This window comes from Fukomys damarensis, unplaced genomic scaffold (assembly GCF_012274545.1).
Source record: "Fukomys damarensis isolate Sample0158 unplaced genomic scaffold, DMR_v1.0_HiC HiC_scaffold_4, whole genome shotgun sequence".
NCBI lineage: Eukaryota > Metazoa > Chordata > Mammalia > Rodentia > Bathyergidae > Fukomys > Fukomys damarensis.
The window spans coordinates 43945758-43960184 of record NW_022900916.1 but is presented as its reverse complement, the minus strand read 5'-3'; the positions used below and the strand labels follow the sequence as shown (position 1 = coordinate 43960184).

The following is a 14427-nucleotide window of genomic DNA, read 5'->3' as shown; positions in this document are numbered from 1 at the left end:
ATTGTTAATTATTTCCTAGTAATAAATCACAGTAATTTAAGATCTGTACATAATTAGTAGCACAACTTTTATAATACATACACATACACATACAGTGAATTCTATCTGTTAGTAAACAGTATTATTCAGCAAATTATCTCCCTTCCCAAGTGTGGCTATTCAGAGCTCTGTGTTCCTCGTACCCTCAGCTATTTGAAGCTACAATTAATTGGGATTTGATCTATAACTCTAATTGGGTCAATATGGCCAAACTGCAGTGCCAAGGCTATTTTCTTTTTTCAGAGGGGGCTAAAAGGCTAGATGCTCAATGTTTTCCCATAGATTTTGAAAAGGATAATTTGGGGGCAGCTTGAGCGGACATTAAACAATTGAACTGAATTCACTAAGTCTCCATCTGAGTAATGAATGTAATGAGACAAACATAATTATTAATAATATTCATTAGTGTCATCAAGGATGATGTCTAGAAAAATTATGCTTTACAAACCACTGAGATGTTATTTATTGGTCTTGGCTTTAGGAAGGAACTTGTGAGTTGGTGGTGAAAGTTACTCCATTCTATTTCAATTCCCCAGATCACATCATGCTCCTAGTACGGAAAGGAAATTATGGCACTGGGGAACTTTTCTATTTACCGCACTACATAAAGGAGCTGTTTTTCTGAGAAATAATTGATGTTTTCTAAAATCTACTAATTACTGCAAAATCAAAGCTAAAATCTATACTTACCCTCAAAATTGACAGTGCTCAAAAGAGATCAGTAACAAATGCTTCTTGGATTACAATGAGTATTTTAAAAGTATATAAAACAATACATATTTAGTAGTATGCATGTTATAGATATGATATAAGACAGAAGAATATGAAATTCTTGTGAATTAAATACTTGCAAGTCTACCTGAATATTAAACTTTTGTTGTTCTTGTAAGGCAAAAAATTTATCCTTTTAATGAAAGAATTCTTAAGAGTAAACATAAAAAGATTTTAACACATCAGAGTTGTAGTAGTGGCTTCCCAAGAAAATTTCTAAGAAATCCACAAAATGTTTTGTTTTTGCTATTTAAAACAAATTTAAATATTTTGAATAAGTTAAGCAATTTATCAACAGTACTAACTCCTTGACTGTGAACATTATTAAATAACTATTTTTAAACTCTAAGAAAATCTAAACATAGTTGATTCAGAAGTTTTCATTCAAATAAGGAAAACAGCATTAGAAAAAATTCTACACTTCATTATCCTAATTTAGGAAATTAATATATGTATTATTTTTGGTAGGTTTATTATTATAATATGTGCCTTAAGATAAGATTAAAAACCAGACTTATGACTGGGGATTTAGCTCAGTGGCATCATGTCTGCCTTACAGGCAATAAGGTCCCAAGTTCGATCTCTGGTACCAAAAACAAAAACAAAAACAAAACCAGTCTCGTACTACGTTAGCAGAATGTAAATGATAATACGAGACCAAGAAATAAAGAGGTCATTCAAAGTCTGCTAGGTGGCAGGTAGGAACAAAATTGGACCTTCAAAGGTGGCTAAGGCTAATTTGCAGAATGAATAATCCATATATGGATAATTAAATGTGGATACTAGCAACTTCTGAGAGGAGGCACTGTGTTTGAATCCAAAGGAGGAACTGTCACTTCTTTGACTTTATAACGGCATATTTTGGGAATGCAATGAAATAGAATAGAAGAAAAAATAAGATGACTTAAAGTATTCAAGAAAAATTTTAGAGCGAAAACTGATAGCATCTACAGTTTTATGGAGCATCTATTATTATTTTATTTAATCAAAACTAGTGATATTGTCAGTGTTATTTTTTCTTTTATTGGTACATAACATAAAGCTTAGAGGCTAAACTATTGTCAGAAATTAAGTAGTAAGTGGCAAAGAAATGCGAATCTGTTTGGCCCCAAAGCCAACATTATTAATTTTTATACATGACATCTCTTCCTAGGACAGAGGTTCTTAACCTGCTTAATGTTCTAAATCTAGGATGTCCACAAGGAGTACAATGGTACATGAAATTTCTTCTCTATGTAAACTTCCCCTTAACCCCCAGCAAGTTTTAGCAGAGACTCAAAGGCAACAACTGAAGAAAGATAAGAAACATTAGACCAGAGTGATAAGCAAAACCAACACAGTAGTATTAAAAAAAAAAAAAAGACAACTGTAAAAAACACAGATTTAAGGTTAAAAGTAGAAAAATGTAGTAATGGCCTTTGGGGAAGAGAGTAACAAAAGATGTGGAGTTTTTACTGAGAACGTTCTAAATGTATCAATAGTGTGATCCTTGGGGAGGGCAGACAACCCTGGGCTCCAGGAAGACAGGCCAGAAGAACGGTCCCTCCCACTGGGGTCTGGGAGGTTCAGGTGAGCACTGGTTCTCAGCACCACACTCCAGGGCCACACCGAGAAGTGCAGTGATGTCTGTGCAGGTAGGTGATGACAGTGGTGATGGACATACCCTGTGAGGGAGATTTAAATGACGTGCGAATAACGCCCTGGAGAAGAAAATTCAGGACAGAAGACGACTGTTTCACTGATCAAGGAGAATGAGTTAGAACAGAGGTTAGGAAGAGGCAGAGTTTAACTTGGTCTATAGCGCACTGCTGCTAGACTATCTACCAGAGTATCTGTAAAACTCATGACTTCATTGAGAAAAAAAGTCTCCATAGAGGACCTTTACATTCTCTTTAAATTCTCAATACTGAATGGGTGGGTCATACCACTTAGCGACAAAATACTATCATCTGAAGAGATAAATCCACTTTCGGGCCAAGAGTATCACCACAATGCATGGTAGTAGGAGCTCTCACATTGAACCATTTGTAGAAAAATGATAATTTTCTGAAGTCTCTGAGATGCAAGCATTCTTAAAGTACTTCAGAAGTGCAGCCCTGGGCAGATTTTCTGATTTACATTGTGCCATGAGAAGGGTGCCTGTGCAATCAGTCCTCAGTGGATGCTGGAGGGTAGGGACAAGGGGAACTTCAGAACTCAGTGAAGCAATTTGGGGGTGTCACTGGTCTCACCCAGACCTTGGCACAGTATAGCTCTGAAAGCTAAGCAGACAGTGATAACACGCAAGTCAGCTCTTGCAGGGCAGGGCTAAAGTAAATACACATTTACACACATGGCGTTCTCCCGCCTCCCCGATTCACATGTGAAAGAAAATACAAGTGCTCACAGTCGTTTCTGAGGAAATTATTAAGCAGTTGGAAAAGAGGAAAACTATCCCAGGAGTCTTGTGGTTGAGTCTCCAGTGCAGTATCCATATCTACTGTGAATAAAGCCCAAAATTTCTCCGCATGCTCAGCCAATAAATCAGGCCACCAGGCAAATGCCTATAAGAACATAAAGAAAGAAAGCAGAAATAGGTTGCTTGTTAGAAACGTACACAGATATGGTAAGTCTTGAGAACACTTTGTAACGTGTCTTAGTTTCACAAACAAGTACAATAAAATCTAGTATTTTGTGACAAGAAAAGTATAGAATATACATAATTGATTTCATATTTATGTATAAAGTATGAAACCAAAACTATAAAATATATAGTCATATACTGTTCTATAAAAATAATGTTTAATTTATAACATTAGGAGATTTATAGTAGAAAATACAAATTTCTTATATATCATAATTTAAATATAACTACTATGAATATTTTGGTGTATTCCTTTGTAATATTTCTTTTTTATGTGAAGAAAAATGTTAACACATTTGACATTTAGTCTATAATATTTTCCTTTTAATGATGGGATAATATTCTATATTAAGGATATACTGTTATTTAACTATTTCCCTACTAAAATGGCTATCTTCAATTTGCAATGATAATGTGTTAAGCATTTTTATATAAAAATCTTTTGAATATAATATTGACAATTTCCTTAGGAAAAACTAAGAATTACTGGATTAAAAGATATTTTAAAGAGTCTTTACACATTGCAATTCCTCTCTAGGAAAAATGTTTGCCCCTGTCCATTCTTCATATATCAGCAGATCATAATTTTATAAATTTTAAAACATAAACAGGATACACTAATGCCTTTTAGTTTTGGTTTTTTGAGACAGAGTCTCACTATGTAGTGAGACTGACCTGGAACTCACTATGTAGCCCAGGTTGGTCTCAAACTCACAGTGATCCTCCTGCCTCAGCCTCACGAGTGCTGGGATTACACGTGTGTGTCACCATGCTCAGCACACTAATGCCCTTTTAAATTTATTTTTTTAAGTGTCTCAATTTACAGTAAATTTTGAACCCTTTAAGAGACACATAAAGCTTTTTATGAGGTCCTTGCTGTGGGTCTAAAATATAACCTCATAAAGAAGATTTACTGGTCATTGAATATAAATTAGATACTCTTTGATAGACACTCGGCTATCCGGTGTTTTTTACTTCACAGAACCTAGCTCTGCTTATTAGGTTACATATACGTCTCCCTCTTAAATTAGACTGTAAACACTGTACAGCCAATTTGTGTATGACCTAGTCATCATTTTCTACATAGCTGGGCACTTTATGCCTTTTAGCTAACAGATGTAATCACTTAAAAAACATCTCTGCGGTTTGGTAGGAGAGGATAGGACTTAGTTTTTAGAGTTCTTGAAAAACAATGGGGACTTCTTTGGTTTTAGTTTTGTTTTACTTTGTACAATTTCACTTTGTACCTTGTACAATTGTACTTTGTATAATTTCTCTAATTATAAATAAATTTAAACAACTTTTCACACATATAAGGACCATTTTTTCCTTTTTTATTATTAGTATATGTTTGTAATACCTAGTGTTATGTTTATTTTGGGGAACTGATACATGTATATAGCATATCTTGATCATTTTTCATCCTTTACCCTGCCCATAGTCCTCTTTTTCCTTCCCTGATTACCATGCATATCTCTAAAAAGTCTGCCTTTTCATTTTCTAGAATCTCTCCTTTATTTTACTCTTATATTTATTTATGATTTAGGCTTTTCAAAGAAGCAAAACCATGTGATATTTAACTTCTGTGCTGTGACTTATTTTACTTAAAATATGATTTTCTATAAATCAATTATTTTATTTTTATGGCTAGGTAGTATTCCATTGCATATCTATACCATAGGTTTTGGCTCATTTGTCTTTTGATGGAGATCTAAGAGCTTAATTATTGTGAATTATGCAGCTATAAAAATGGGTATACATGTATCACTATAGTAAAATATCTTTAACTCTTTTGGGAATATACTCAGAAGAGGTATAGCTGAGTCAAATGAAATTTCAATTTTAGTTTTTTGTAGAATCTCCAAATAGAATTCCATGGTGGTTTCACTAGTTTACGTTCCCACTACCAATGGAGGAGGGTTTTAAGGGCCATTTTCGACATCACTTTTTAGTGAACTGTCTTGCACTTCCTCTTCTATGTTTCTATTGAGCTTTAGGCAGTACCATGATCTTTTAAACAAGTAACTATAAAAAATATAGACTTTGGAATATTTTCATTCTCCCAATTAAAATTATTCATCAAAAAAGATTTAGAACAATAAAGTTGGGAGAAGTCCAATTTTATTTTCAAATTTCATTTAATTTATTCAACTGTACACTATATCATAATTGAAGGAGATAAATCAACACAAAAAAGAAAGTTATAAAATGTTTACACACTATTTTATCAAAACGTGTAGTGGATATGGCCTTAATATATTACAATAAAATATTAGTATAAAAATTGCCATACAACTAGAATTTGATCAATAGAAGAAAAAGTTGACATAAGGAGCTAGGCATCACCATGCCTGCGATGTCAGCACCCTGGGCAACTGAGGCAGGAGGATCAAAAGTTTGAGATGAGTCTGAGCAATGTAGAGACTTAGAAAGATCCCATTTCAAAAGAAATAAGAATTAAGGATATAGATCAGTGCAAAAGCCCCGGCTTCAATCTCCAATATGGCAAAAAAAAGAAAGTTGACTTAAGAAGAAAAATGTATTATGAATAAATAATAGACACGAGTTAGGTACATTTCAATGTCTGGCTCAATGCTGTGATAAATATGGGATGTGAAAACTCATTGGGAATGCTCTGTTCTATGTAAATAGTATTGAGCATACTATTCTTTGCAAATATTATCTTTGCTTTTTTTGTTAAATAACTACTAGAATAGGTATATAACAAATAGCCTAACAATAAAAAAGACAATTTGCCTACATATATTGTTCCTGCCCTCTTAGAGCTATCATGGTGGTGAAGCAGATAGAACCTGAGACTAGCAGTACAGAAACCCTAGTAAGAAAGCAGTACTGCAAAGAGAAACATTTTCAAAATCTCACTTCTAGTTCACAGCCAATACCTTTGAAGAAGGTTAAAATTAAGAAAATAACAGTCGTGTTAGGTCATGATGGTTTCAAGGCTTTGAGAACATTTCTCAAAAGTTTGTTTTAAAGTAACTTGGATGAGTCAGGGTGAAGAATGAAAAGTAATGGAATATAACTTTCAAAAAACAGCTTTGAGATTTGCCCATCACCTAGACAATCTCATCATATCTTTCCAAAGTATATATTTATGCCTCACATTGTACTCCTGGTGTTATTCCTGATGGATGTAAGCCAATATGTGACAAGTCCCTGCTATTCTAATGATGACTGGAGAAAGCTTTAAGCAAACACTCTTTAAAAATTCAAAGCAAGAGTTGCAGTTACTGTGAAGACACAAGATCATTTCTCTTTCTTACTATTCCACTGGCAGCAGTTGCCCCACCCTGGGTTGGAGACAAGAAGAGAGGCTACATAATTTCCTCCCTACAGTCCCACTTCAAGGGAGGTGGCAAAGGCTCAACAGGATCGGGGGCTCCACTGGGCAAGAGAAAACCCTTCTCAGAAACACATCTGTCAGTGGGTCAGCAATCAAAAGTCATGATTACCTGGGGCTAACACTATCTTGCCTTTAAGGCTAAGTCACTAATTAGTGCAAAGAGATGGCAGAGGCACAAGGCAATGTGGCAGTTGTTTAAGAAGGAAATAAAAGGAGGCGGTCAGCTGATAATATTTTGAAGGGTTGGTCTCTTTACCAAATATAGTTCAAAATAGTGGCAAGTAAGAATAAACCCTGAACCTGGAAGCAAAGTAGAGCTTTCGAATTTAGTGGTGGGACTTAAGTAATCAGGACACATCATTTCTCTGTGTGGATATTCCCCTTCCTTCATCTGGAAGTTGACAACAGCAATATGCGCCCATGTGAAAAAATCAAATCAACTGAAAATTTACTGCTATAACATATAGTTATTGGTAATTATAAAAAGGTGTTAAAATTCACCTAGTTCTTATGATGTGCATTTGTGTGATTTAAACACAATGTCCACACTGATGTGGTGGTGCACCCCTGCAACCACAACGCTGTGAGGATGATGCATGAGGATTAAATTCCATCCCATGCTCAGCAATTTAGAGAGACTTTGTGTCAACTCCGTTCCCCCCACACCAAAGGAGGGCATATAGCTCAGTGTGAAGGACCTGGGTTTGATGAACCAAGTAATTCACCAAATAATCCTTTCAGGTAGATGGTACAGTTGCCCTTATTTTATTCTAGCAAACAGATATTAAATGCCTTGCTCAAGTCATGGAGTTGGTAGATAAGAGAGCATTGATTTGAATGTAGTTCAGTTGGAGTCTAGAGGTCAAGTCTTACATATCCAGTCTCTTAAATAAATACAAAAGGGCACTGGCTGTCCTTCACCCACCCATCTGCTAACCAGTCAACTATCTATGCTTTGCATGTCAGAAAGTAATGTCTTTTGATTTTTTTCTTGCCAGAAACATCTATTATGACCTGATTTTTAAAATATTTCCAAATCTCTCTGATGTCTGAGGCATTTGATTATTTTTATCCTCAAAATGTGATAAAATTTGTAATTTAAAACATAAAAAGGAGGATATCTGCCTAAGTGGTCAAAAGTAGTGATCCTGACTTTGGAATGCATTTGATGTGCTTTTTTCCTCCCAAGCTAACATTAGTTTGTGATTCTCTAATTTGTAGATGATCTGAAAGTTTTGGGGACAATCCCATGTCTAGATTCTCTGCCCCTGACAGTTATGTGTACACATACTCACACACAGCTCAGGGTGTGCAGAAAGGCCATATTCTAGGAATATTTAGATTTGTTGAAGGGGCAAGTAGAATGGACTAGAACATTCAGGGTGACACCTGAAGTGGTATCAAACTAATACAAGATTTTTATAATTGTTCTGACTCACAATTTGGATCACCTCCTTGATTATCAGGTTCACACATAAATAATGAAATAACCAAAAAAGTTGATGAGCAGAAAATGCTTCATGTCAGTGTAATGTATTATTTTTATGTACTTAAAAATTAAATATCTAGATATAATCTGTCTCTATGTCTGTCTCTCCCTCCCTCTCTTACTAGAGAGTGAAACCAGGGCCAGACTACATCCTCAGCCTTTTTTTCTTTTGAGATAGAGTACTGCTAAATTGTGCAGGCTGGCCTTGAGCCTCCTTATCCTCCTGCCTTCTGAGTAGCTAGGATTACTGGCGTGTGCTATTACTCCTCATCCTAGGAATAAATTTAATCAAAGAGGTTAAAGAACTCTTCAGTGAAAAACTATAAAGCACTGATAACAGACATTGAAGAGAACATAAAGAAATGGAAGACATCCATGTTCATGGATTGGAATACTTAATATTGTTATAATGTCCACCTATAGAATTAATGTTAGTGCTTATCAAAGTATTAATGACTTTCTTCAGAAAACTAAAACAAACAAACAAAAAAACCCGACATTCATGAAACCGCAAAATATCCCAGAATAGTTAAAGCAATGGTGAGCAAAAAGAACATAGCAGGAGGCATTATACTACTTAACTTTAAAATATACTATAAAGCTATTGTAATTGAAACAGCATAGAATTGGCATTTAAAAAGATATAGATCAACGGAACAAAAGTGTGCCTAGAAGTAAACTCAGACATCTATAGCCAACCGATCTTTGACAAAAGTGCTAATAGCACACATCAGGGAGAAAGGACAATATTTTTTGGAAAAATGTTGTGAGGATATTCATATTCAGAAGAATGAAACTAGATCCCTTTTTCTCATCAGTTACAAAAATCAACTCAAAATAGATTAAAGAAATAAATGTAACAGCTGAAACTATGATATTCCTAGAAGAAAACATAGGGAAAATACATTGGAATGGGCAATGATTGTTTTTGGATAAAACCCCAAAGTACAAAAAAAAAAAAAAGAGCAAAATAAATGACATTACATCAAACTAAAAAAGCTTCTGTACAGCAGAAGGATCAAGAGGATGTAGAGACTATATACAGAATGGGAGAAAATATTTGCAAATTACACACCTAACAAGGGGATAATATCCAGAATATATAAAGGTATTCACTTAGTAATAAAAATCTGATTATAAAATGGGCAACAGATCTAAATAGATGTTTTTGAAAGGAAGACATGCAAATGAACAGAGTATATGAACAAATGTGCAAGAGTGTTAATGATTAGGGAGATACAATCCAAAGCAGACAGCTATCACTCCATTACAGTTGGAATGGCCATTATCAAGAGTACAAATGATACAAATGATAACCTGCTGTTGAGGAAATGGAGTACAAGGAACTTTGCACACTGTTGTTGGTAATGTAAATTAGTATGATCATTATAGAAAATTGTATGAAAGTTCTGGAGAAAGTTACAAATAGAACTACTACATGATTCGTCAATCTCACTTCTGGGTATATATCCAAGGAAAAGAAAATCAGTAGGTAGAAAGGACATGTACTCTCCCATGTTTGTTGCAGTACAATTCACAACAGGCAAAAAACAGAAACAGCCGAAGTGCTCATCAACTGATTAATAAAAAAAGATGTGGTGCATATACACAATGGAATATTAATCAGCAATAAGAAATCATGAAATCCTACCATTTGTGACAACACAGATGGAACTGGAGATCGTTATGTTAAGTGAAACTCCAACCAGTCTACTTGAACAGGAAAATATCAATGACTTAATTAGAAAATGTCTGTTGGGAGTCTGGCCTGAGTTTTCATCTAGTCATAAACCAGCTGGGCACCTTTGACAAGTTGCTCAACCTTTCTGGGACTGCTTTCTTGTCAGAAAAATGGTGTGTGGAGGGTCTGCTGGGAAAGCCAAATGCTTTCCCAGTAGGTGCCAGGACTTCCCAGCTCTGTCAAAATGAGTGGCTTTTGGATGAGGAGTTCTCAGATCAGTTTGCCTGAAATTTCTGGTCAGATGTGTTAGTCAATGAAGTGTGGAGACAGTCTTAAAAATATTCTGGAAAGGAGCTTAAATCACCTGAGGAGAAAACACAGGAATTCTAAAGAAAAGCCTGTAAGGAGAGGTTGAGAGGCCTTCAGAGAGAAGGCAAGACTGCCTGGTAAGTAAGTTACTGTCAAAGATCTGAAGGACACAAAACCTGTTTAACTGAAAGTTGTTGAAGGATGGAAACAACCTCTCAGCCCTGGAAAGTAAACCACCACTGTGGAGAGAAGTAGAATGAAAAGAAAGGAGCTGACACACGAGCCACTTGAGGGTCTCTCTGAGGCAGACACATTAACCTTCTCTAGGGAGCTGAGCTAGGTGCTCTTTCATGGAGTCAAGAAACTCTAACTTGAACATCCAGCAAAATAGATCTCAGTGTAGAGTGCAGCCACCAATTCTCTCTGGAAATGACTTTGGAATCACACCAATTCACTCTCCAGTATTGCTCAGAGAAAAAGCTAGACCTGATTTAAAGGAAAAAAAAATACCAAAGGCTCTTTGGTTTTGTTTGATTTAGAAGTTGGCAGTTATTATGTATATGGTTTTTAATAAGAGACATTCACCCATACGGTGCAACAAAGATTAGCCCATTTGAAGAAAAGTAGTCTATAATTCCATGAACTGGATTAAGTTGGCTTTAGAATTACTATTATCAGAATGGCCTGTCTCTTAAATTCACATAAAGAATTTCTCATGCCAGGAAAACATTGGAAACAATTTTACTCACCTCTCTTCCCTGAGGATTTCCAAGAATTTGGAAGCATTGTGGAATAGAAAAATGCCATAGTGTTACAAAGCATTTTAAAAAGAACTCATCACAATAGTTTTACATTTAGCACAAAGAAGAGTATTTATGTTAGGACTGTCTATTTCAATAAAGTCAATTGTATTTTTGTGGATTATAAAACAAATATTTGTATTGATACCTTATACTTTAGCAATTATTTTTATGATTGCATAGATTATATTAAATAATTTTTAATTTCTTTAAAATGGGTAGGAATATTATATATACCTGTTTAACTAAAATGTATACTGCAATTGTACAATACAGCATTTTTTTAATTTAGAAAGGCTCATTACTCTTATGATAATGCCTTTTAACAAAAACCAAAGAAAAAACATGTATATTTTATCATATAATCATTTTCATTGTAACATTGCAGTGGTACTAGTCTAGAAAGGATCCTCCTGGGAATTCATTTGAAATTATTGAAGCAGCTGTTTCTTCAGTTTAAAATAAAATATCCATAACAAGTTCACACATGACAGATGTGAGCTAAAACCTAGATTCCACAGTGTGAGCTAAAAGCAGATGTTTTGAATGATCATATTTATAACCAGAGACAATAAATCTTAGCTACCTGTAGAAAGATTTCATGAATACTCTTTTCCAAGAATTTGGTTGAAATATAGATCCTGTAGCTTTTTGTATTTCGGAGAACTAAGTTTCATTACATTTAAATATTCTATCAATGCATATGTATCTGGTCATTTTTTTTCTTGTGCATTTCAAGTCTATACTCAAGAATAAAGGTCCTTTCAGGGCACTTAAGTTTACTGTATTTATATAATTCCACACTTTCCTCTACCCAATTTAAAGTCAGGAATTATTTTGTTCTGTAACTAAAATCACAACTATTAGGGGTGAAAATATTAAGTCTTAGAATAAGCAATTTACCTGGTGAACAAATATTACAGATGTAAATGTTAATATGTAACTGAAATTTTATAAATGATAAACAATGCCAGGGTAGTGAAAACTTAAAGTTTGATGGTAGGAGGGTGGAGTTATCAGGTATATACAATTATGAATGTTTTCTCTTCCATTTCATCTTGAAGCTTACAAAAAATTTCTATTTTAGTATTGATTTACATTTCTAAACCTAAGGTGATCATAGTGCCGGAGTAAAAATATGGAATTTGGAATCACAAGAAGAATTTGTGTTTCAGCTTTGCTTTGTAGTCTTTATGAATTCTGGGATTAATCTCATAATTTCTCCCATAACATGATTCTTATCAGATGTGCATGCCATATACTTGCAAGGATATGCTTTAGAATATACAGGAGTTCATTTCCAGGATATTCACATATAGTTTCAGCTTTCTACATGTGAACAGCCAGATGTGTATCAAGACTAGGCTCAAGGTACTTCTTCAGTGTTGTTTCCACTATGACAGAGGTTTAAGTAGAGCTTCACACATCATTGTTTAAAACAAGTGATCACCTCTGCATGATGCTCTTCATTCTGCTGTAAGACTTCTATGCAGAGCTCTGCTAGATGAAGAACCTCTTCCAGCTTCCTGGCAGGAGTTGCCAGGTTCATGGTCTCTATCATAAGAAAAAAAAATTATAATGTTACCTTGAAAATACAAAGCCAAACATATTCTATGATGAAATGATAATACCAACGTATTGAAACAGAATGAGAAAGCATACTTTTGAAAAAGAAAGAATGCAAAAAACACAATTGAATATATTATTTGTTAAAAACCCAGCTCACCAGATTGCAGAAAATATTTCACCCACAAAGCAATCACAGGGATCTGCAAGTGCTGTGCCATTTAGTACATAAGAACTAACAGGTGCAACAACACATTAGATGTTCAACTTCTGCAACAAACAAGTTATATTTCTCCTCAAGGTCAAAAACACAAAGAAAGCAGATCCCACAGTCTTTTCCTCCTCTCTGTATTGTATCATCAATACAATGCCATTCTCACCAAATGAGTCATTCCTGGCATTAGCAAAACCCAGGCTTTTTTTGTTGCTATTTGAATTCCCAGCTTGAACATCTACAGTTCATGTTGATCTAAATTCAAGAAGTACAGAGTCACCTAAAACAACTCTGACAGCCTGCAATTAACTGATTTCCTTCTCGACTTCCCTGCCACCGTCCCACCCCACCTAGCAAGTGTGGGGGTAGAGGGATGGGGAATAGCAGAAGCATTCTTTGAAGCTGAAGGTTCTTTCAGCATTAAGCCAAATTGGTGTAAAAAGGACAGGCTATAATAAGATTAAGTGCAGCTCCCCATAATTCAGCAAAACAGGGGGGAAACTCGTTGATTTCTAAGACACAATAAATGCAGAAGTTAGATTGGTCCTGTATTATGAAATTGTTTCCAGACTGAATATAAGCAGAGTTTTCATTTAAATTTTAAAGATAAACCTTTGTTTTAGTCTATTTTGTGTTGCTTTAACAAAACACCAGACACAAGGTAAATTATAAGGTAACAAAATTTATTTAGTTCATAATTTTGGAGGATAAAAATCTATGATTGGGTAGCTCCATTTCTGGGGGGCCTCTAGTGATGACCCCCCCACCCCAATTATATCGCCACATGGTGGAGAAGTGGGAAGGGAAACAGCCTTGTGGAAGGGACCAAGTGTGCCGGATTGCTTTGTTTTGTAACAACCTCTCTTTAGAGGACTAATTCCGGGGAGTAGGTCTGACAGATCAGTATTAATCTGTTCTGAGGGCAGTGCCCACACCATCCAATCACCTCCCCCACGCCTCACATTTTAAAGGTTCTACCACCTCAATGCCACTACCATGAAGCCAGTGTCCTGCACATGAATCTCTGGGGAACCAACTGAAACCAAACCACAGCAACTCCACCTTAGATTCATGGACTCTATTTCATTAAGGAGGCTGTAAGCAAGGGAAATAAAAACAAAATCAGAAAAAAGAGCAGCTTCTGTGGACCTTAGGGGCCATTTTTTCTGTGACATTTCCTTTCCTTCAACTTCTCCCTAAAACGTTGGTCTTAAATTTGGAAGATTCTTTCTTTTGTCTCAACTTATTTTCAAAGTGTGTATAATGATACAGTGAAATACCTCTCACATCAATGCTTATTCATTAAAAATGTTTTGTAGGTCATTGTAGGTTACAATGTAACCCATATATGGTTGGTTCACATCCCTGGGATGCCCAAACCTACTAAACTTCCCTGCAAGATGGAGGGCCATTGCTTGTGTATGACAGAGACTAAAGAGTACTGTGATCCTTTAGGAATCATCCTGTCAAATACCACACACAAGTTTTCCTATAATGCTTATCTGTGGGAAGTAGGAAGAAATGTGAAAGAAACAGAACCAAGGCTTAGGCTTTTTTTTTTTTTTTTTTGT

General features: G+C 35.2%; 1 protein-coding gene across 21 annotated transcripts in view; it reads right to left on the bottom strand.

The window, feature by feature from the left end:
* Cadps2 (calcium dependent secretion activator 2) overlaps window positions 1–14427 on the bottom strand; it is a 554060-nt gene that overhangs the window by 77514 nt on the left and 462119 nt on the right. For 13 of the 21 annotated variants that reach the window (XM_033758047.1, XM_033758048.1, XM_033758050.1 and 10 more), the window contains 3 exons: window positions 12527–12630; window positions 11026–11034; window positions 3197–3353 (listed from right to left, as the gene is read on the bottom strand). In XM_033758047.1, coding sequence (XP_033613938.1) covers window positions 3197–3353; window positions 11026–11034; window positions 12527–12630 — 270 coding nt within the window. The remainder of the gene's footprint in view (window positions 1–3196; window positions 3354–11025; window positions 11035–12526; window positions 12631–14427) is intronic. The other 8 variants (XM_033758055.1, XM_033758063.1, XM_033758071.1 and 5 more) reach the window with 1 other exon arrangement.